The sequence below is a fragment of the Myodes glareolus genome, chromosome 7 (assembly GCF_982192425.1).
Source record: "Myodes glareolus chromosome 7, mMyoGla1.1, whole genome shotgun sequence".
Classification (NCBI taxonomy): domain Eukaryota; kingdom Metazoa; phylum Chordata; class Mammalia; order Rodentia; family Cricetidae; genus Myodes; species Myodes glareolus.
Genome location: NC_142032.1, coordinates 3,334,078 through 3,358,898, shown reverse-complemented (window position 1 = coordinate 3,358,898; position 24,821 = coordinate 3,334,078). Strand labels below are relative to the sequence as shown.

Here is a 24,821-nt window from a genome sequence, read left to right as displayed (position 1 = left end):
CTCTTTTGGTTTAAATACTGAAAGTGTTTCCAGCTGCCAGCCCACTCGAGTGCACAGATGATAAAGTGGTTTGTAGAATTATTAAAGTTTCTTTGTTTCTTGTGTGACCACTTCACACACGTCGGAGAGACAGGCACACAATAGCACAGCCTGCATCACGCTTGCTATGAATATGACTGCCAATTAATCCTGCCAGGGAGCTTGGCAGGTTACCCCAAACCCAGTATTTTATCTCCTCAGGGGGTCAGCACTTGGGCATTTTGTTGACATTTTATACTAATCAATCATTTTTTTTTTGTATTTTTCTTTTCTGTTCTTTTTCGTTTTTGGTTCTTTTTGTAGAGCCTTCCACATCAGACACCATGAACCCATGATTCCCAGGCCCAGGTCAGGGCCACCCACTCCCCAGCTAGGTCTACTTGGTTCTAGGCAGACGTTTAAAAAACACATGTTTATTCTTTTCCTTTCTTTCTAAGGGGGGAGTCTATCTCAAATGTTAAGACAGATTCTCCAGCACCCCCAGAGTCTTCTCGTGTTATTGTGCATTTAAAAATATTGCAAAAGGCACGTCTCGGAGGAAGTGAACTTTAAGGCTGCCAGCGCCTCTGACTGTCTCCAGATCTGTTACCGATGGATCCCGAGTTGGTTGAAGTCAGTTCTATTCTGAGTCACAACACAGGCAGCAGGGACAAACACCATTCGAAGGTATTTCTAGGACCCCCTGGCCAAAGGTAATTCATCTTCAGCCAGGCAGGCACAACAGAAAGGCAGAGGCAGAGACTGCACCTCCTGGGAGCCCTGCACCGAGGAGAGCCCTAAATCAGCCAGAGGGACGACGTTCTCAGGGTGAAGGCTTTCACCCATCACTGTCATCAACCCCAGTCTACGGCCTCAAATCATACTTCAGCCATTCTCCATGTAGGTCACCCTAAAGAGGTCACCCTAAAGAGGTCACTGAGCCACAAACTCGCTGGCAAACGCTCAAGCGTCCACCGTCCGTACCCTGTGTCCTGGCCCTGTAGTCCTCAGTGAAGTGTGAACTTGAGATTTGCCACTTCATCCCTGTAATGACCTTCAGCAGGAACTAGGGCAGCTGCCCCCTCCTTCTTTCCCGTCCTTTGCTTCCTCTCACTCTCTACTCCTAGTGCAGAAAGACTGACTTGTCCAAGCGCCACAGAACAAGACAACAAGGTACGCCAGCCTTGGGACAAGCCCGTCTGCTGATTAAACCACTATCTTCTTAGTTGTGAAGGGAAGGGATGCCTGCCAAGTCTGCCCCACAGGGGTGCTCTGAGGAGAGAGGACAGGGGGACACATTTGAAAGCACACTGCTATCCTCCTGCCACTTCTGTCCCGCACCAGCGCTCCTTGGCACACCCCAGACCTCCATTCCGCAACAAGGCCCAGCAGCACCATTCCTCTTTGGAACAGATGGATCATGTGACCAACTGACTAAGGATCAGTCAACATGGTGGTCACTTTTGCATGGCATTCTGGGGCATCCATTCTGCCCATTGTCTCAATGCTAGCAGCTGGGCCAAACTCATGCTCCTGGGACCCAGGCGAGGAGGCCGAAAGTTAGCGCATGGGCTAAGGCCACCCTGCTAACACCTTCATCTTACATCTCAGACACAAAGACAAGTTCAGCGAGAGCCCCGAGACCTCCTCTCCCAGATGCCAGAGGTTGCTCAACTGCACTGTGTATCACAGGAAGAGAGGTGTGGCCGCCCTCTATCCTGGCCAACCCAGTTCCTTCAGCCCTTTCAGGGGAGAAGTCAACAGAGGCAACCCTGGTAAGCATCACACAACGCAGAGCTCCTATGCTAACACAGGCAGGGGAAAGGCATGGTTTCTGGGGAATGATGTCATGTGTGCCTCGGCGTTGCCAGGACAACTGTGCAGTGGTACAGACTCTTCCTGGCAGGGAGGGTTGGCTGGCTGTATCTGTGTTGGAGGTGAGATACACAAGAACCCAAGTCAGGTGCTGGGGTAGTGACAGGGAAAGGAACTGGAGACGCAGAGGACACATTTTATGTCTAACAGAGTCTTCTCCACTCTTGGAAAGACACTAGAGTGCCATGGTTTCCAGTCTGAGATGTCACCTAGTTACCCTATCTGACCTTCTGAAACTGGGCAAGCTGCATCCAGCCTATTAGACTGTGTGGAGGGAGGGGTGAATTTCTGTTTTAGGTTTTGAATGTTGGGGTCTATGTAGTTTTTCAGTCACAGGAAACTTAATAACGGACTTTGGGTGGCACCTGAGTCACCTTTTGTGGATCTAAATGTGTAGAGAATGGTGCAGATGTTGCTCAAGCACAGCCCCCTTTGTTACTCAGAAAGCATCCTTGGCCCACCGTCCTCAGCTCGTGATGACGAGGTCTTATCCTTCATCTGTGTTGTGTTTACTGACACTGGCATCTGAGGATGGGAAGCACAGAGAGCCAAGGCTGACCGTGTGTGTGGCAGAAAAGGAAGGAGATAGGGCCAGAATCCTGAACAGAAACAGGGAAGAGACTGACCTTGTCATTTCTGATGCTAGATCCACCCCCACCAGCCGGGAAGATGCAGTGTATCTCTTCTTCAAGCTGCAGAACGGTCTATATCGTCCTATACGGTCTCCCAGCTCTGATACTCACTGCAAAGGTGGAGCTGAAGACAGTAAGGGTCTAGAGAGTGGTTCAGAAATCCAAAGAATGCTGGGCTTGCTGTTGAGCTGTGTGATCTGATGTCTCCCTGCTATCTGGTGTGAATGAGAATGTACGAAACTGTGTGTTGGGAGTGAGGACCCTTAAGGACCATGAGACAGAGACCGAAGCTCAGATGAAGGGCACGAAGAGCGAGGCAGTAGCATACAGATTAGAGGGGGAAACTGCTCAACACTTGCTAGAGAGCATGACGCTTGTGGATGAAGAAGGCATTCGTAGGAATGCTCCAGAGGGGCTGACCCTTGCCAGGGAGGCGGGAAAGGAGAGGCGCTCTTCTGGGAAGAGTGAGGTCCCAACACAACTGCTTGAAAGTAACATACACCAAGTCCTTGGACTTCACCTTTAACTCTGCATGCACTAGGCATGGCGGCACGCGTCTATAAGCCTTCTTTATATACACAGCAAGTTCTACGCCAGTAAGGCTCACATAAGACCCTGTAACCAGCAAAATAACAGTAACTAGACTACCCACCAATTTCCCTGTCATGGCAGAAGGCAGACGCCACCATGTGGCTACCTCCTCCCTCAGCATAGAAACAACCATGGACATATGATGTTATTGGATTCCCAGCACTGCTTGTGTGGTCCACTAGCTCTGCAGACTTGAATAGAAACATCGTAGTCCAGAAGCCTGTGTCCTCAGATGCAAGAACTAGGGCATCATGCCAGAGTAACTGCCCTTCCCCATCAACCACCACGAGAGCACCCAAAGAATCTAAGTGCATAAGAACCGTGCAAACTTCCAAATCACTAATGTCTTGTTGACAGCTGAATACTCACTACTATGACAACTTAATAAATGACAGAAAACACACACCCTCTGGCTGAATATGGGAAACGGCCATGTTTATATTTTCAACTCAGGCACACCTGGGTTGGTCTTCTAGAAATTTCTTGATCATTTTCACTACACTCTGTGCACATAAAGGCTTTTCATGACATTGTGCAGCTCCTCTTACCCTGGAATAGCATTTGGTTTACCTTGTAAATAACCAGTCTCTCCAGGAACCCACGTCTGATTACCTTCAGAGACAGTTCAACATTTCATGTAATGTCTGAATGGCTATGATGGCGACAAGCCAAGAACACACACTCTCTCTTTGGTATGTTGTTGCTGTATCACAAACACAGAATCAGCCACAAAGATAGCCAATCCGGCTCTACAACCACCACCCTCCCAAAGCATCCTTAGTGATGCATCTGCCCAGACTCCTTCTTTTATAGAGCCTTGACCAAAGGCTCACATGGAGGTGACTTTCATGCACCTTGATTTCCTCATGCACATGGACTCCCACGCCATACATATGAACACATGTGCACACGCTAAGATTTTTTTTTTTTTTAGAAAACTGATTCAAATCTGAGTGATGTTGCACATGCCCTGTGTATCTTTTGGGCAATGACCCACGTTCTCCTGGAAGGCAGCTCCAATGGGAAAACCAAACCCACTTCTTACCTGAAGATTTGCACAAGGTGGCAGAACATGAGTGGGGATTTCGTTTTCAGACCCTGCTGACCCTGGAGGCTTGTTCTTGACCCGGAAGGCAGTGGTAGTGGTGGCAGTGGTGGTCTGACCTGGGAGGGCTGGCTGCCACATAGTCACGTCTGAGCCATTGCCGAAGGCCTGAATCGCATTTTCTGTAGTAAACAAAAGGAAAGCCCGTTTCAGAGGCAAGCAGCAAATGTTACATACAGGGTGTTATGGCCAAAGAGGCATAAGAGAAATTCTGGTTTTAGCACTGAATGTCTCACCCATCCACCCATCTATCCACCATCCACTCATTAACCCATCCTGCCATCCTCCACCCATCCACCCATCCTCCCATTCTCCTATTCCCCTTTCTAAGTTCTGAGAATCAATCTCTTGGGTCAGGTGCTCAAAAATCAATCCACTAATTAAACACTGAATGAGACACTATACTATAAATAAAGCAAGTATTTATTATGGGCCCTTTAAAAGACATCCTCAGACTCAGACGTAGCATCACAGCTACACATTTTTCCAAGAAGAAAAGAAAAGCCTGCTCTGTGTCAGAGCGCTACACGGAATGAGAACTAACCGGTGTCCTTTCCTTTACCCTGAAGCCGTGGCAGCGCTAACTCTCGCTTGGCAGCAAAATACAGTGACTTCCTTTAGAAGAAAAATCTACCTCAAACCTCATCGATATCTAGTGAAGACTTAAGTGTGATTATTTTTCTCCTTTCTGCTTCCAGTCTTCCAAACAGAATCTGCATAATTAGACAGGCACAGCCCTGTCTGAATGAAAAGTTGGAAATGTGAAACTTTCAAAGCTTATTATAATTGCATGGGATTAGATTGTTTTTACGGCAAGGGTAAATTGGTTGTGTGTTGCTCCCTTCCCAAAATGAATAAAAAACAGTTTTTAATCAGGTCTTTGGGGATTTGCCCTGGATTTAGGAATTTTTTATTTCATATTCATTGTATAAAAAATCAAACTCCTTCATTTGGGACCCGAAAGTGCAAATTGCTAATACATGATGCTTACTTGGCACTTTTTGATACAGAAGACAAAAGAACTAAGCCTAATCTTCCCCCTTAGAAGTGACATTTTATCTCAAAATTGCTATCCACCAAGTTTAGCAGAACTGAAAGCTAGTTTTCTATGGCTCTACATTTCAGGGTGTCTGTAAAGAGACAGCTTCCAAACAATACAAAAGGAGCTTGTGGTTCCAGCTAGGCCCTGTGGTTTAAGCGCTACACAAAACACAGAGAAGGGAGAACCTGTAGATCAGGTTCATGACCTCAAGACATGAACAACGCAACCCTCTGCTTTTCCTTGTTAGACACAGGCATGAGAGGGGGCTGTCACTCGTCGGCCTCACCCCTTTGAGCTCAGCTCTCTCACACTCACGCTCTGACATGTTACTGATCTAACCCTAAACTCCACGGACGGCTCTGTGTACTAAGCATGAGGTCTTGAGCAGCAGTGACAGCAACCGTACCCATGAGCAGAACTTAAGACCAGGAAGGGAAAAAAGCAAAAGACATACGTGGGTGACGGTATGTGCTAAGAGACAACAAAGAAAGGAAGGGCATGACGAATGGGGCCAGTGTCTCGATAAAGTGGCCCGGGAAGCCCCTGGGAGGAGGACACAGATGCTTTCTCGCCTCCCCCTTCACCTTCGTCTTCTCTCATCCCTACACGTCCATCTGCCATGAATTGGCTGGAAAACGACCACTTCCCATTCCCAAACCATGACCAGACAATTGATCTCAGTTGCGTTCACGGCAGGGCGATGTGAGAGAAGCCTGGCTTCACTGGACAGAGGTGGAATGAGGTTTCTACATGAGTCACATCCAAAGAAACAAAACTGTACCGGCTTCTAGGTCAGGGCCCTTTGTAAGACACTGCATTCGCAGCCCTGTGTCCCTTCCAAACCAGGATAAATAGAACGATTATAAAAGCTGTTGGCTGCCTTTAGCATTCATTTTTATTTAAGTCATTCATAAGACTGTTCTCCCCTTTCCTGAAATGTTGCCAAGGAGGGACAACTCTAATTTCTCTCTGAGGAACAAATTTTCCATTGCTTTACTTTTGCTTAAACTTGTATTCAACCAGAAGAGTGCAAGAAGTGAAATAAACAAAAAGAAAAAACAAAACAACCCAATGCATAAAACGAAGCCCAAACAAGAGGTCCTCCTGTAACACGCTGGTACACCCATGGTCTCTGTAAATGCCTCCACATTGATGGCTCATTTTGTGGGTCTGAATGCTATCTAAGAACTCAAAAGATCAATTTATTTTTAGGAGAATCGCAGTAAGGCATTGAAGCTGCATTGTTTGAAGCACCTATCAAGAAGTTGGGTTTTATTTTTCAACGGAGGAAATGATGAGGAAATTTTAGTGAAATGCCCATGAGATATTTTCCAAAGAGTTGGTAAATTACCAGCTAAATCTTCAAAAGTCAGTAAGCATACAGCATCATGCAGAATTTATCACTTGAGGACAGAGTTCTTCAGGGACACAGCTGAACCTTGATGGCTGTCACTCAAGAAGTTGGACCTGGCCCTTGATGCTCAGGATTATGCTTCTAACAGTAGGTCCTCCAAATACCAGTCATGAATATGGTCTTTGGAAGTCGGGGACTGCACGGAGACTGAAGACTCTACCATTCCGGGTCTGGGAGAATACTAAGACCCTGGAGTTACTCAGCACTGTCACGTGGATATGACACCTGTATCGCCTAGGTTTCCTGTGCAGCTCGTGTGGAATTACATGAATTCTGTACTCCCACAACATAAGCTGTGTCTCAGCAGGAGAGCAATGCAGAGCATGACCGCCCATCATGGAGACGTGTGCAAGGGAGACCTGGGGTTCTCCGTTTTAAGTTTTGCTAATAGATGCCCAAGGTTCCCATCTGTACATCTCTATCCCTTTGTCAAGCATGATTCTAAATTGCCTAATGAGGATTTGTTCCCAAAGAGGAGCACCCTGCCCACAAGGGCTCATCTCAGTTCCCAAGAGAACCCACATCCTGATTGTCCCGGCTGTGTTGCCAGACTCCCCCACCAAGACAGATTCATGGCTTTCATTCAGAGCCAGTTCTGATGATGCAAGAAGCTGCTGGTGTCAACATTCTAATTCCCCACAAGTCCTTGGAGTCCTGTCCGATCCACTTTGCTTGAGCTTTGCACATTGTACATTCCTACCAGGTTTTCAGAACCTGGGAATGGACTCAACACTGGCTGCCAAGATCACAACTTGATCTGTGGGTAGAAGTATTCTTTCCCACACAATACACTCTCCGTCATTTGACTCTCTCATCCTTGCGGGCCTTTGGGAGCACAGTCTTGGCAGCACCCAGTTCATCACTTGTGTGGCTCTCTGCTGTGTCACTGAGTGTGCCAAAAGAAGCAAGAGTCACCACCCGCCATCACGGAAGGGGAGGGAGAGGGAGGGGATGGGAAAACATTAAGGGAAGTCTTTGAGCTCAAGGAGAAAACATGGAAGCACTGGCATGCTTTTTGTTGTTTCAAATACTCACTGAGACACGTATTGTCCTTAAAAAAATGCAGAAACTTCAAGCAGTCCTCCAGGTCATTGCCGCTGTTGCTGCAGTCACACCACGGGGCCACACTGAGGCTGCTGGAGTCTATGTAGTTGGGGGTCATGACTGTGCCTGAAAGAGAAAAAGACAGGCAGTTGTCCTCCTGTGTTGACATGGACTTTTCCGTGGCCCAGAAAGAAACGAATGTTGATCTGACGGCGGAAATGCCACGGCTAATTAAAAATGCCGCGTTTGCCGGGTTGGGAATTATGTTAAGTGGTGCATTTTCTTGGCAATTTATCTTGAGCACATACAATAATTTATACATTTACTTTAAAAATTAAAAGCCAACTCCTTGGGCTGTACTTAGGGTATTTTCTTCCTGCACAAATGGTATAGATGTCATGGAGAAGGCAAGAATTAACTTAGAATGCATGAGCTTCCAAATCCCTTGCATTTTCTAGAAAATGTCATTAATCTTCATAAATAGTACTGGGTGCACATAAGAATTCTTTTAAGGCTTTTAACCCAGTTTCCTTAGATGCGAATGGCTTCTTTAGGGTAACACAGGGAAGAGCGCATGCCTCCAATAAGATCCCCACATCCTGATTGCCTACAGATGTACTGAAAGGGGCTTTCTCTCCCAGATTTGCAACCGATGTCAATAAACTCATCCAAGGTGGGAAAGCAACGGAAATGGGGCTAAGGATGTAGTTCAGTCCGTAGAGTGCTTGTTGAGTCTGTCCAAAGGCGGACTCTTGTGGGTGGCATATGCCCATCGTCCCAGCACTTGGCAGACAAAGGCAAGAGGATCAGGAGTTTAAGGTCATCCTTGCCTATATTGAGACCCTATCAAAAGAAGAACAAATAGAAGGAAGACGGGAGGGAGGGAGGGAGGGAGGGAGGGAGGGAGGGAAGAGAAGGAGGGAGGAAGGAAGGGAGGGAGGGAGGGAGGGAGGAAGAAAGGAAGGAAGGAAGGAAGGAAGGAAGGAAGGAAGGAAGGAAGGAAGGAAGGAAGGAAGGAAGGAAGGAAGGAATTGCCCAGCCAGGCATTCCTGAAGTATCATCTGTGGGTCCACAACGGTTCCCACAGAGATGCTGTGTGGGCCTTCCTGCTTATGACTTGTGGTTTCTCTGGCGAGTTCTCTGCCAGGAGAAATACACAATGCATTTATATTTAACACAACCCAAATGTCTTCTCCTGGGTGGCTCACACCAGGCAATGCCCATGGATGCCAAGAACTTTCTGTTTTTAGTTGCTTTGTGGAAGGAAGAAGAAATGGGTCAGCGATCCAGAGAATGAGCCTGGCTATAAACAGAATGGCTCTGGAAGCTCCTCCAGGGTCAAGGACACATTGTCCTTGCCCTGCTGCTCTTACTTCTTTGAACTTGGATCTCCTTATTAACATGAGACTTTAACCTGCATCGTCCAGGGAGGACTAACTCACCGGGCGCTGGTGACAGAAAGAGGGAGTAAAACCCACAGAACCTCGGATGCTAGCTACAGTGGATCCTGACATGCGCAAAAGGCAGACACAATTTTGTGCAGAAGTCAGGTGCCACTGACTTAGGGAGCCATGTAGAAGAGACCCAGAACCAGGAGAGAAATATTTCTTGGCCTGCACAAACACAGTCCATCCACCATTTGTTCTATCCATTTCATCCTCTTCGGGCATGTAAGACTTTGCCAAGCCTAGGGATGACCTCACAGAAATGCTGGCAGGGCCTCTCCTTGGCCACTCCCAGGGGAGTTAATGAGTGCAAACTCATGGAAGGACGCAGGCTGAAGCGCTAACAATGACTACATCTGCAGAGACTCAACGTTGTCCTCCGGGAGCATCCCTGGTGTTACTTTTCCTTTTTAAGCAGTGAGTATGCCTTAATTGCTTTTGTTATTTCTGCAATTCCATCTTTTCATGTAATCCCAAGTAGAGACTAAGACCTTCATCAAAGAGGGCATGAATTCGTTTCTGCAGTTCCAATTTAAGGAGGGTGTGCACGCTCGTTGGCTAGAGACACAGAAATGGTGCATACCTGGGACAGCATTATCAGAGGTATTACATGTAGGAGCACAGATGTCCCTTCGAAAAGATGGGAGTGGCTGGGGCATCGAGAACTAGACACAGCTTTGCATTAAAGACTCTCTCACGTAAACCAAAGGCTCTCAGTGGAGACACTCTCATGAGGAGGTTAGCCTGTGTGTCGCTCTAGGCGGGAGGCAGCTCCTGCTGGTGATATGTGTGACTGAACAAGGCCCAGGGGAGGGAGATGCCGCAGAACCAGGGCTGTAGGAACAGCTGTGGCTAAGACTCTCCCCTTCCACAGTCTTCAGTGTTCCTTCTCAAATGCCAACTTCATTGCCAAGCTTCAGCTGTCCGTGGTACCTGTGGATACCTGCTTTCTTCCTGCCAGGTCTATTGACCTCTGGTGTAAATCTGCCTCTGTTGGGATGTTCCCCCATACACTTCTTTAATTTCACTGTTCTCTTGAATACTGAGAGTATGGCCCAACAGTTATTTACAAAAAAGTTTGGCCTTCAACAATCCCTTGTATACCAGGAGTCAATGACCAGGCAATAATGGCAGGAAGCTGCCTAGTGTTAGGGAATTCATTTCCAAAGGACCTTTCTTGGGAATGGCTTCTTTGACTTCCAAGCTCCTGCTCTCCAAAGTCCCCTTATTTAATTAACTGTGTTTGCCTTTCTCTCTTCTTTCAACGGCCATGGGCTCCCCTGCTTTTGTTCTGCATGGCAAGTTCTCCAGTGGAGACGCTTCACTTCCCTTAGAATCTGGAGCCTCCCTGCTCCATAATTATCCCCATGCTCCTTTCTCCTGTACCCGTTCCCTCCCTCCCTACTCGAGGCCATCTCCAGACTCTAATACAGAGGCTCCTTGGAGGTTGTCTCTTGTACAGACATCACAGGCTGCAGTAGACAGATCTGTAATCCAGATTCTCCTGTTTCCCGCCCGTCTCCCTCCCAGGTCTTACCAATCAGTCCTGAGTAGGCCAGGAGGCAGTCTGCATAGTTCTCCTTTAGACAGCTGCTGGCTGACCTTGACTCGGGCTGGCAGTTGGTAAAAAAGTCCGCAAGGCGTGACCTGCAACAGAAAGGGGTAGTGGCATGCTGAAAACACCCCAGGCCTCTGAACTGAGGAGGGGTCTGGGGAGTCTGCCAATGACAGGCTCAAGGAGTGGCTGCTTGGAAGATCAACTTTCCAGGCTTCACAGAGCAGGGGAGGCGACGGTGGCTGCTGAGACTTAATTGTGACTTCAAAACGGTTAGTAGAGGATTTGGGATGTTCACAGTACAAAGACATGATACATTTCTGGGGCAATGAACACGCCAATTAGTCAAATCATTACACACTGCCGCTGCACATGTCTTGGAATGTCACCTCCATAGCCCATGAATATGTATGATATGGTATGTATCTATGACAAATACAAAATACATATGAAGGGAGAGAGGATAACACCACCTTTGGACAGACGTAACAGCCATTCCTCTTACAATATGCCTCTCTATCTCATCTGCTCCCTCACCCTGCCCGTCCCCTGAGGAGAAAGAAGGAGTGCTAGAATACGGTTGTACCCTCCCTTCTTCAACCTTCCGCGTGCCCCTCCCCAAGCCTTCATCTACCTATGTGTCTGCCTGTTTGGACAGAAATCTTCAGGGTCTCTAACTGGAGAAGTCGAGAAGCTTTGAAGTTTCCATTCAATATTTATTTCTGACTAGGCTTATTTGCATCTTTAGGAAATACGCTTCTCCACACGCTCACCGGAGATTCACAGTGGGAAAATATTTACTTTATACAGAAACATGTTCCTGGCATCAAAATTGGATCCTACAGGCCATCTGCTCCCATAATTCCTAGAGCCTTGAAAAATGCATGTCTCTGTCTCTTGAGGTCTTTTTTTCCCCTCCAACCCAGGCACAGTGAAGTCGCTAGTCCCATGCCGGTAAAGAACTGCTTTTGCTGGGAGTGAAGGGTAAGTCAAGAGGTGTGGGTGATGCTCTCTGTGGGCAGAGCAGGCCTGTTCCTGGCCTTGTCTTCAGGGTCTCTTAGCCAAGGTATGGCTGTTAGCATTCCCAGAACACTCCGAAGGTAAGCACGATTCGTCAAGAATCCCTGAATGGTGGTGAAGTTGTGGAGACACAGAAGTGAAAGGAAGCCACGGACTCACTGGTCTGGGGAGGAAGAGGGCTTGTTTTTGCCATGGGGCTGTTTTAGGATCTACAGGCGATATTGTTGGGGAAACCCTGAATAAGAAGAGGTCTCTTCTGAGGCAATCTTGGCAGACAGCAGTCCTGTTTCTATAGGACACAATGGACGAAGAGAGGTAAGCTACCCAGCGATGCACCCTTCACTCGGGTTGCATGCTAACATACGCAACTGCTTCTACTTCTTTGCACAAGAGAAACTGTAATTTGTTTAGCTGGGTATGATCCCAGTGAGCCTAAGTTCGCTGCACTGAGCTGGGCAGAGCTGTAGGAGTTAAATGTTTGTAAAGGTCCAATTTCTTCTAGGTTTTGAGGTGGTGGCCGGTTTGTTTCGTCTTTGAAATAAGGTCTTGCTATGTAGTCAAGGCTTTCCTCAAATTTGTAGTCCTTCTGCCTCAGACTCCCAAGTGCTAGGAATATAGTCATGATCTACAACACCTAGTTAACTACATAAGGCCTCCTAGGTCCTGGTCAGTGGTCACAGCTCACAGTACACTTCGCGGGCTCTGCGTTTTGGGTGTGGGCTCTTCACAGGGCTGCAGGCTAAGCAATGTGGCTCTGGACACCACCCCTCCCCCACCAGGTGAGCCGCTGAAGGTGTGAACACCTGGACCGCAAACACAGTCAAGGCCTTGCTGGTGCCCTCCGCCTTTCACTAAACACAAGGAATGGCGTCAGACCTGACTACTTCTACTAAAGGGTTTCTTTTCTGCAGAAAATTTCTAAAGATGCCGCAGGCTTACTCAACTGGATCGGATGACGTTCAACTTGAATGGAGTGCTAATTTTAGGGAAAATAAAATCCTGGCCATGAAATTAATGCTCTAATGGCCCTGGGTTTCTAACCTGACTCCAGCTCAGACAGCTCCACACAGAACCTGGTGATAGTAGTGACCTGGAGCCTCCCCGTCCCCCGCTGCCACCGCCCCACCGACCCGCTCTGGGAAGTGATACTGAGTCTCTGGAGCACACTGTTAACTTAAGACACTGTGGTGGGGATTACGGTGCCTCCGTACAAGCTAATACCACCAGACTTGTCTTGCTTAACAACCCAGGAATTGACTCACATGGACCCTGGAATGGAAGGCTATGGAATCAGTAGTTGCAGAAAGCCTAAGCCTGATTGGGAGAACTAAACAAAGTATACAGCTCTGAACAGAACCCTGACAGTCCTCAGAGAGGAATGAAGGTCCAGGCTCTAGGACCAGTAAGGCTGTGACCTATGACCAGAGACTCAGAATGGAAGAAAGCAGCCGCAAGTGTTCAGAGGAAGACAGGAAGCTTCCACTTCACCAGGATAATTCAGCAAGCAGAGCATGGGCCAAAACAGCACCAATGAAATACAGTGGGGGAGCACTATGAAGACCACACGGTCCCTACAGTGGGGGAGCACTATGAAGACCACACAGTCCCTACAGTGGGGGAGCACTATGAAGACCACACGGTCCCTACAGTGGGGGAGCACTATGAAGACCACATGGTCCCTACATGGAAGAAAGACTGGGGAGTCTTTTCTCAGCTCATTACCCCCTTCCACCCTTGGGGGTGCTCTGAACTTTAAATATATCCCATATCTAACTTAAAGGACAAGACTTTCCCCCATCTCTTCTCTTGGCAGTGGCCAGGATTTTCACCTAATCTATACTATAATTTTCCTCATACACTCAAATAAAATTGAATAAACTGTTCTCGAGCCTCCTTCTGAGTCCGTTTTGAAATTCTTTTATTACTGAGACCAAGAACCCCCCAAAAGAACCTCGGTGTCTCTGGGTACAAGACCAGGGTAGCAAGGGCAAAGAGTCTAGAATCCAGGTGAGTACATGGGCACTGTGAAAGCACCCTCGTGTCTAGGGTTCTAGCTGCTCCACACTGATCCCTCACACTCACAGTGGAGATGATGGGGCTTCTATGATGCAGGAGGATCACCTGATACAAGAATTCCAAACACTAGTATGCTGGAGTCAGCTTGCTATGGACAAGTGGGCCATGTTGAGGAACTGTGGGGACTGCTTGGCGTCAGAGTAGCAGATTGAAAACACCATGATCAGAGGATTTATACTGTGGTAATCAGTCAGTGGTAGAGAGCAGGTTGTCCTTGATCAATAAATGAGCACCATGTTGAAGAAGCATGATGATACAGTTGGTCCTATGGGGAAGACTGGGCTGTATCCCGGCCGTCCGAAAGAAGTCCTCTGGGCCAGATTTCTACTCCTATTTTTCTGGTGCCAAATAAAGCCCTGTGGCATCAGGTAAACTCCAGCTTCAGTCTTTTCCAAGGACAGACAGTTCGTCCTTTACATTGTCTCCCCCAATCGCAGTCCTCCGCTTTGAGTGACGAGGGTTACATGTCGTAGTCGAGGCTAACTGTGTTCGAGGCAGCGCAGTGACTAACGCTGTGTTGCTGTGTTGGTGCTTCTGACAGGAAGATGACAAAGACCTTGTCAACCTTTAACTCAGCTTCTTGCCCAGAAGCAATAGCAACAGGTACAGGGATTATGATAATACCTTGGCTCGTTCTTTTTTTGTTTGTTTTGTTCCATTGTGACAGGAACAGGTCTTACATAGCCCAGGATGGCCTCAAACTAGACAGACAGCTAAGAGTGACCTTGGACTCCCAACCCTCCTGTCTCCATCTCCTGAGTGCTGGGAGAACTGCTTTTCCATCAGTCAGCAAGCCCTTGAAAACAGTTGAGAAAAGCTGCTAAGAAAACCAAAACCCAAGGTGTGTGAAGACTTTATATAGTTTTACAAATGAACTAGTTCTTTCCTGGCAGATATTTTGTTGTTACAAGTTTTGACTTGATTTATTTATTTCTAATGTTTCAATTAGCACACAAAGTAACAGGTTTCCCTGTGACCATTTCCTAACACCTAGTTTGGGTTAATTTCCTTCTCAGATCATGCCTTTCTCCTGCCTCTTTGCCCTACCTCCCAGCTCACCCTAATCCTAATTTTATACTTAAATCTTAATCCTAGAGTAAAAGAGGGAACAGCAGAACCTGGATTTGAAAACCCCACACTAACTCCCTTGCAAACGCTTGCAACCCACAGCAGCAATGGCTTCAGAGAAGTCAGGTCGTAGGGACTGAGACGGAATGAGGGATGCAACTGTCAATCAAGGGTGCGGGAGAGTGTGGCAGGCAGCAGGCAACACCACGTTGTGTTTGCTGTGATTCTGGGATAGCAGTTACGAAGGATGTGCATGTTCTGGGTGCTGATTTATGTGCTCAACACAGTCACACACTCAACACTCACAACAACTTCACCATGGACTCCATTATCTCGAGGAGGAGACTGCAGCAGAGAAAAGTATCAGTGTGGACTCTTCCAGTAGTAAAACTCCATGGTTGGGTTTGAGAGATGGCCACGTTCCATCCAGATTCATCACCAGTAGGACCCTCATCCATTACACTCAGCGTACACCTTACCAGGAGCACTGCTAACCACATCAGACAAGATGGTGAGGCCACAGGATGCAGGATACAGGCTATAGGATGGTGAGGATACAGACACAGGACACAGGCTATGGAATGGTGAGGCTATGGATGCAGGATTCAGGATGCAGGATGCAGGATACAGACTATAGGATGGTGAGGCCACGGGATGCAGGATACAGGCTATAGGATGGTGAGGATACAGATGCAGGATACAGGCTATAGGATGGTGAGGATACAGATGCAGGATACAGACTATAGGATGGTGAGGCCACGGGATGCAGGACACAGGCTATAGGATGGTGAGGATACAGATGCAGGATACAGACTATAGGACAGGGAGGCCACAGGATGCAGGATTCAGGCTATATGATGGTGAAGATACAGATGCAAGTGAGACTAGAAGGGGAATGAATTGATGAACTCAGCTTGGATTTTGTCCTAAAGGCACAGGAACCACTGAAGGAGTTTAAGCTGACAGGTAACATGGGCAACATGTGTGTGGTGAAGCCTCCTCCTTAGATCTCTCCGACAATCAGCAGAGATGTACTTAGGACCTATGTGGACCCACTCTGCTTGGGCAGAAGAGGATGACGTGTCCAAATGGTGGAAGCCACACTGCAGAAGGAGCTGGCAGGCTACAGGAAGGACCAGAGTGTGAATAATTCACAGAGTGTGAAGATGGTGTCTGTGGTGGGTTTGCAGCTGTGGCATCTCGACAAGTCAGGTTTTGGTAGGTGGTGCGATCACCAGCTCCTGCATCGACGATCTAATCACCTACTGTAGGCATGGCTTCAGCAGCCCTGGGATACTGTTCATGCACACACCTCCACCTGCTGACCCTGAGTGATGAATCCATGCTCTACTCGGCTTCCATGGCTTCCCTGCCTGAACTGCTGCGGTCTAAACAAGGAAGCGCAAATGTCCAGCATGGGATTAACAAAGGAACTCCACCGCTGGATTTCTTACGGAGACATGAAATCTCCATGACTACGGCAGTGATGAGCTCTGATTGTTTTTATCTGAGAAAATGAAAAGGAAATGAATAGGCAGTAATGTAGAAATGTATCGCCTTCAGTTACAGAAAACGCTTGCCTCCCTGCCCCCCACCCCCCACACTTCAAGAAGAAAGGGCTGGAAAACACCACGAGGCCCTCAGGAGATCTGAAAAACGGGCTGATGTTGAAAACAGCATATTAAAGGAGCACACGGCTAAATGGAGCTAGGAAAATGATTACAATGATAAAGTCTTGACGCATCTTAAGCGGCAGATGGTCTCCGGACAGTGGGAAGGGGAAACCGTTTACCTACTTTCTCTGTAACTTTTAGGAAAATCGTGTTATAAAGAATAGGCAAACATGTACCAGCAAGGTCGGCGTAACTCCTAGACCACTATGAACCCCATGCTTTCCGGGACACACCACATGCATGAGAGCCATGTGGTTGGTGATGCTGATCCCGGATGAAGAACTGTGACCCCGAATGGCCTCCATCTGACACTAGCCACAGCTGCTGAGTATGTTGCTTAACGTCTTAGCTTTGGGGTTTCCTTCTGGAGATCTCAGAAACGCCGCCTGCGAGACACAAGGCTGCCTTACTCAAACAAATGACAATGTAACACTACGTTTTGTTTTTCCAATGTTACTGCTACCCACAACCCATCCTGCCATCAGTCAGGCTTCCAGTGTCATGATGCCTGGTTTCCTCTGAGGGCATGGAACAGGACCTTCTCTAAAGACCCCTCATCTAACTCACAAGGCAACAGAGGCTGGGGCACCACCTCAGAGTTCCAGGGCAGGTTTCCACAGGTGGCATACTCAGCAGAAGGAGCTGTCACATGTCACTAACAGCTCTGCAGGGAGGGGGGAGTAGAGACGCTGGTTTTCCTTTCCCTAGGGCCTTGACATCATCCAGCACAGACTTGTTCTTGGGACTTCATCCTCATGTTCGTCTGCCTTTAGAGATGGCAGTGGGTACTAACATATCTTACATATTGTGAAGCAATGTGGGGGCAGGGCATGCAGTGAGGGCCTACATACGAGAGGGTGACCCTATCTGTGAATTATTCTCTCCTTTGGCTCTTTGTAGTTCACCAGAATCCATACAGTCCCAACGAGAATCTTGAATTTGGTAGAATGCCAGTCTAGCACCCTTGGAGTCCTGGCTGTGATCACTAGTAGGAAACCAGCTGTAGTGGTACATGGCCCAAATCCCAGCACTTTGGAAGCAAAGGTAGAATGACCTGGAGTTCAGCTTCACAGTGAGTTGGAGGACAGCCTGGACTACATCACAACCTGGGCAGCAGGGAGGGAAGGATGAGAAATTTTCTGGAAACCCCCTTTAAACATCAGGACGTCCGTTCCCATCACTTGGCTGACGGAGCTTCCTCAGCGACAGTGCCGGTAGAAGGCTGAATGCTCTGGGAACATCTCTCTACTCCAGACTCCCTACTTGGTGACTGAACTCCCTATCTCAACTTCTTTCTTTACTTTGGAAGATGGGGCCAATGTCAGGTAAGCTACCTTACAAGGCTCGCGATGACAAGAGTTCTTTATGATATCTGGTGCTCAACACAGCTCTCTTCCCAACCCTTCATCCTTTCCCCCTCATTCCCAGACACTCCCAAGGGGAAATGTTTGCCATAAAACATACATCAAGCTCAAGTGGAGATACACACTTCCCTCCAGGAGCCTTCCTGTCACATATGCAGAGGAAGCTACATCCATGACGCTGATGCCATCAACGCTGACCAAAACAAACTGTGAAGACTGAAAGGGGAGCTTTTTATGGGGTTTTTTTATCCCCTTGATCTTTCAAGCCATGAAAACTTACAGGATGAAGATGTTTTGAACAAAGCTACTTTATGGAAGAGATGCAGACAGAAAAGCCGTTCTTCAGTGACGAAGTATCAGTAAGTTCATTGCTACTTCTAATATTTCATGCAGAATGAAAACATCTTGAAAAAACAAGCTTCTGATATTAGTCCAGGGAAGACAATGCTGGAGTGTTGTGATGGTAACTGATGCAGTGACACAGAACAGATTTCTCCTCTTTCTGTTTTCAGTAAATGACCTTCGCCCTTGTGCTCCAGCAGCCTACTGCAGTGCACATCTGGACATTTGAGATCCAGTGGTCTGCTGCAGTGCACATCTGGACACCTGTGCTCCAGCGGCCTCCTGCAGTGCACATTTGGACATCTGAGATCCAGCAACCTACTGCAGCGCACATCTGGACATTTGAGATCCAGCGACCTGCTGCAGTGCATATCTGGACACCTGTGCTCCAGCAGCCTGCTGCAGTGCATATCTGGACACCTGAGATCCAGAAGCCTGCTGCAGTGCACATCTGGACACCTGAGATCCAGTTGCCTACTGCAGCGCACATCTGGACACCTGTGCTCCAGCGCCTGCTGCAGTGCACATCTGGACATTTGAGATCCAGCGGCCTACTGCAGCGCACATCTGGACATTTGAGATCCAGCGGCCTACTGCAGCGCACATCTGAACATCTGTGTTCCAGAGGCCTACTACAGCACACATCTGGACATCTGTGCTCCAGTGGCTTGCTGCAGTGCACATCTGGACATCTGAGATCCAGCAGCCTACTAGCAGCGCACATCTGGACAACTGAGATCCAGCAGCCTACTGCAGCGCACATCTGGACATCTGAGACCCAGCAGCCTACTGCAGTGCATATCTGGACATCTGAGATCCAGTGGCCTGCTACAGTGCACATCTGGACATCTGAGATCCAGCAGCCTGTTGCAGTGTACATCTGGACAGGATCTTTCAGGGAACCCGAGCCTGTATTAACTACATTCTGTAGGGGGTATTATTTTCTGTCATTGTACCTCCTCTTCACTGGCTTCCTGGAGCAGAGGTTGGACGCAGGCTGCAGAACTCAGCTTTAGGGGTGAGCCGAAATCTACCAGCTGCCTAGTAGTGAGTCTGAGAGTCCAGCACTAGCATAGCCTCTCTGGAGCAAATGTTAAAAGCTTCGTGCATCTTGGGTTCCATCCTCCACCTTAAGTTGTCACTCACAGTAAGATTATTAAACCTGGAACTGGCTGGCTCACTGGAGGTAACTCAGCCAAAGTGACTAGACCCAACAGTCTCTCTGACATCCCTGTGCTTTGGTCCCTGAATCAGGGAGGCCTCTGTGCCTAAGTAGGTCTCAGCCCCGTTTTCTCAATTCCCTGCTCAGCTCTACTCTGGTTAACACTGACCAGGACTATGGAGATAACCAAATCATTTCTATCCCCTTATTTTCCTGTCCTTGACCCAAGGGCAAGGGTTCAGCACTTGGGTCCCAGGCTTCCCTCCCCATACTCCAAGCCTACCCTACAGCGCTTTCTACGGAGCTCAGCCTGAGGAAGGAGCTGGGCATCACATGGGTATCTTGCAGCTTCCCCATGTCTTCTGCAATCAGAAGCCTTCCAGGTTCAGATAAGACAAGCGGCAGGACTGGGCATCCTTACCCTTTCAGCTCACATCACACTGCGGTGGCCCCAAGGGTAGTCCAGTTGGCATCCAATCAATTCTGGCACTCCACCCGAAGCCACCTCGCGTGAGCACTGACAGTTATCAGTCAGCACACACCAGGGAGCTGACATGGCCGGACAGCTGCTCTCACATTGGCAACTTTGCAAAGTCAGACATGAGTATTGGCAGCTAACCCATTCCCAACCAGGAAGCGGCTTTAAGTAGCCTCTGAGCTGGTGTCCCAGGGTTGCCCTTCAGCTGGGCTTCCTCCCTGACTACCCACGGCTGACTCCTCACCATGCACAAACTGAGAGTTGCAGTCTAAACAGACCACAGACACCAGGAGGAGCGCAGAAAGATCACAGGCAGCCTGTGCTGCATCTCCAAGTCAAATAAAGTTGTTTGCATTGCCCACGACACGCTACGTCTATTAGCGCAGGAAATCTAGCTTCGCGGTGCTTGTTTTTAAGGGAAGAAATTGAAGGAGCCAAGAAATTGGAGGCTTTCTGGCTGATGAAACAATCAAAACGTTCTCAGCCACCCAACAGTGGTCTGCCGGGATAACCGCAGGTGACAAATATGCTAAATCCCTTTAGAGTAACTCTTAGCTCATAAGCCCTTGATATTTCTGCAGGGAAAATTAATAAATCAGTTTTGTGACAATTTGGCCACAGGGAGAAATATAAATCTAGATGTTCAACCAATCTTTCACCAGGAGAGCTACACAGTAAGGCTTCAGACCAACATGGGGCGAATTGACGTCATGTAGAATTCAGAGGCCCTGTGTCTGCAGGGGAGAATTTCAGGAGGGGCTTCATATTCATCCTGGAACTCAACTCTCATATCAACAGCAGCTCAGGGACTCTGGAGAGCAAAGGTCACCCACTGTGGCCTTCATTTAATTATTCAGGCTCACTCTTGCCTCAGAAACAAGTCTGAGATGCGTTCTGTTGTAGCTACCCTACAACAGAGTCAAGGGAAGCATTAGCGAGGGGCTGAGGCCCACAGACAGGAAGAGTTTAGAATGTACATATCCCTGCTGAATGGGGGGAAACTACAGATCTGGAGCTGAGCTTTCGAACATCCCTGGGGAGCAAAGTCAGTGACTAACACAATCCATGACACCTGAAGAATTAAAACAGATACGTGTGTGAGGAAACCACACATGAAAGGATGCATAGGCCTGTGGGCTTTTTTATTCCTAAAGTTGTCTCCCTTACTCACATGGTGAAAGGAATTTGTCTGATGGAACAAGGCAATCACAATGGCCCTTAAGAGTGCAAGTGAGAGGCAGGTCAGCAATCCCAGCACAGGGAGGTGGAGACAGGAAGGGATATGGCTGGGTGGAGAGAGGAATTTAAGGCAGGAGGAGGCAGGAGCTCAGAGCGTTTAGTCTGAGGACTTGGAGAGACAGGATACCCAATTAGATCTAAGGATTCGGTAGAGGTAAGAACTAGTGGCTGGCTGCTCTGCTTCTCTGATCTTTCAGTTTTCACCCCTAACATCTGACTCAGGTTTTTATTACTATTATTAAAATCAATTTGCACTACAGTGGTGGATGCTGGAAATCCTAGAATTCATGAAACCAGGGCAGGAAGATCTCAAATTCAAGGTCAACCTGAGCTACACAGTGAGATCTCATTAAGGAGGGGGCTTGAGAAGAATAGAGGAAGAGGAAGATGACAATGCTGATGGCATGAGTATCAGACAGACAGACAGACCTATGAGCCAAGAAATCAAGAAGTGAGAACAAGACATGGGCATACAGAAAGAACTTAGCCCAGCAAGTACCCCAACCACAGCCCAGTCTGACTACCCCAACCACTGCCCAGTGCGGCCACTGTGAACTGCAAGCTTATGAGAGGAGGAGTTCACGTTGTTAAAAGCCACCAGGTTTGTGGTAACTTATTAAGCAAACACCCCTGCATGAACAACATAAACAGCAGGCGCTCTGAATACCAAATCTGCTGATGGACTAGAAATTATATTTAAATTCAACTACTTACTAACCATGACACTTCAAGCAAGTACCCCAATTTTCTGTGATTTACTTTTTCAGAGTGAATGACAGCAAATCCATCAGCTATAACGGAGGAGGAGGGGTTAAGCGCATCTGACAGCTTGCACCTCTTCCCAGCTGTTCCTGGTTCCAAGGCAAAGGAGGAAATGCATCAGCACCAGGATCCATAACTCTGCGCTGGACCAGCCCATAGATTCCATGCTGGCCTTGGGACCTCTCTGAAATGCTAGGGTTTAGATTTCCAGCCTGAAACTTGTAGAACTCAGTCTGCTAATAACTTGATACATAACTCCACTCCAGGCCGCAGTCCATGTGTTCAAAGTCTTCAAGCACTCAGTACGGTCAAGACAGACACCAGGCTCCTTCCCTCCACGGAGCCCAAAGGCCTTTCTACAGCAAGTCTTCATCATCTTCAAAGACATCAGAACATCCCACAAGACAACGAGCCCACAACCCAGAAACACGCAGGCAGCGCAATTTTGCACGCAGCTCCTATACACAGCGCACCACCAACCTGAAGACGGGATCACCAGGCCTGCGTTCTTTAAGGGGAGCTGACTACTCTCAGAATGGCGCGGAGAGACCAGAAACTTAACATCATGATGCTCACGGTCAAATGACCTGTCTGAACGCTAATGAGTTTTGGAAGCACCAAGTAAATTCTAGAAATTATCCCAAATGCTGCTTTCTTTATCCGAGTCTTGGTTTTAAAGGGGGGGGGGTTCCCCAGAAGCTGAAAAATTAAAATTACGTACTCCCTCAATGTTCATAATTTGCAGAGCCCCTCCTTCTTGCTGTGACTCTCAAGCCCTAACTTCCTCTGAGGTGCCTGGGCCCCAAGATCTGTCCCATGGGCTGTTGATTCACCTGCATCACGCTGGAGGAACCAAGGAAGAAGCAGAGAGAGTGTGCAGAGAAACAGACGCTCGAGTGACTAATGACCTGCACGCCCATGGACAAACCTAGAGAAGTATGAAAATAAGGTCCCCTACTAATCTCTAATGGGCTTGCAGACTTCCTAAGGAGGATTCTATTCAACAGTAAATATGCACTAGGCCATTTTTCTTTCAGGCAAGGTGTTTTAGAGTCAACAGACGTAAGCGTGGCAAATAGATGCTCTCTAATATCTTCCTTCCAAGACAGGGCACAGAGAATACCACAACCGCGCAGGAGGCAGGCACTCGTGGGGGTACGCATCAAGGGAATGAACCGCTCCTGCTCACGGAAACCCTTAGGTCTTGCTCTTAGCAATTCCTTCTCCTTAATGTCTCCTGTAGCATACTCCACCCCGTCTCACTATCTGCATTTTATATGGCTCTCCCAGCTGCATATGAAACATTTCCCTCTCCTCTCCTCACAGACAAAGGAGCTGAGTCCCATGGTTTACACAAGTTGGTCTCTAGAAACGGTCCCTCAGCTTCTTGGCCTGGTTTGCTGTGGAAGTGACTGGTTCACACAGTGAGCGGGGCTGTCACTAAGCACTCCCACCAAGCCTCTTCTCTGTCTCTCTCTGAGTCTCCAGAAGGTGCCCGTTTCAGACTCGAGGCTGCCAACCTCTCTACCACTTTCAGTTGCAGATCTCCACCTTTAGAACAATCCTGACAATGCCACCAGAGAGCGGGCACCAAGAATTATGACCAGAGCAAAGTCGAAATTTAGTTAATACTTGGATGTGTGAGTAAATAAATCTAAATGCCAAGCTCTGATTGTTTGTTAATCAACTCATTATGGATGGCTAGGGTCTATATGTTCATCCATATAACAGGCTCAGATGAGCAGAAACTGTCCTAAGCCTGGCTAGCTCTTCTAGACGGTGCAGACAGTAGCTGCATTCATTTAGAACCGTGCGTCTGTGTGTGTGTGTCTGTGTGTGTCTGTGTGTGTCTGTGTGTAAACATATCACAACCTTCTTATTTAGGTTCGCCTTCATCCACAGTCGGGTACACTGGCTCCATTAAGGCCCAGATCTGCCCAGCCATGGACCTGGATAGGATTAGAACCAGATTTGGAGAAGAGACCCACACCCTCTTAGGGCAAAGCTCACCTCACCAACTTCATTCTTTGTTACTTCAGCTCTTAAACATCTGCCTCCGTTTTGATCTCATCTAAATGTCTATCAGTGATCTTACTGAGGCCAATAAAGTACAATGACCAAATTAGTGAGCACGGTCTAATAGAGCTTATGATTGATACAAATGTAATATTTGTTATTACTGTTCAGTAAGGCTTGACTACAGCCTGGGGCAACCCTATGTGGAGAGTTATCTGGGACCGAGCCCTATCTCCGAGCAGCCCTACTCCCGGGCTATGGTCATCCCTAGGGTGGTGCGGGAGAATTATCTGTATTCTGTCAATCATGTATTTAATAAAACGCTGATTGGCCAGGCAGGAAGTATAGGCAGGTCAACCAGACAGGAAGTAGAGGCGGGGCAATGAGAATAGGATAAGGCTAGGGAGGAGAAAGCTCCCTCAGCCACTCCTGCGCAGACCACCGAAGAGGCAGCATGTAACTTGCCCAGCTGAGAAAGGTATGGAGCCGTGTGGCTGATATAGATAAGGATAATGGGGTAACAAAAGTTATAAGAGCTAATAAGTAGCCTGACCTAATGGGCCAATCAGTTTATAACCTTATGGAGTCTTGTGTGTGATTTCTCTTTGGGATTTGCCAGTTGTGGGGTACCGGGCAGGACGAAAACCCCAACAAGCCGGCCCCCTCATGTTACAGTAGGGGTCATCAAAGACACCAACCAGTATGTCATTCCAGAGCCAGCATTGCTTTCAGGAGTAGAGTTCACTAGGACACATAGGCCTTCCCTCAAACAGACCACACCAAAAGTATCGACAGGAGGCTCCTAGTTGGGGCTGGCCTTCCCGGGACTCTCTCCTCGTGGACTTCCGTTTCAAGGGCAGACACACGTGTGGACCCTCCATAGAGCCCACGCAGCACAGG

General features: G+C 48.0%; 1 protein-coding gene across 6 annotated transcripts in view; it reads right to left on the bottom strand.

Moving 5' to 3' along the window:
- The window catches only part of Gfra1 (GDNF family receptor alpha 1), a 225,658-nt gene that overhangs the window by 28,283 nt on the left and 172,554 nt on the right, over positions 1–24,821 (bottom strand). For all 6 annotated transcript variants that reach the window (XM_085694166.2, XM_085694164.2, XM_087907735.1 and 3 more), the window contains 3 exons: positions 10,704–10,813; positions 7,713–7,847; positions 4,162–4,343 (listed from right to left, as the gene is read on the bottom strand). In XM_085694166.2, the coding sequence (XP_085550292.1) occupies positions 4,162–4,343; positions 7,713–7,847; positions 10,704–10,813 (427 nt within the window). The remainder of the gene's footprint in view (positions 1–4,161; positions 4,344–7,712; positions 7,848–10,703; positions 10,814–24,821) is intronic.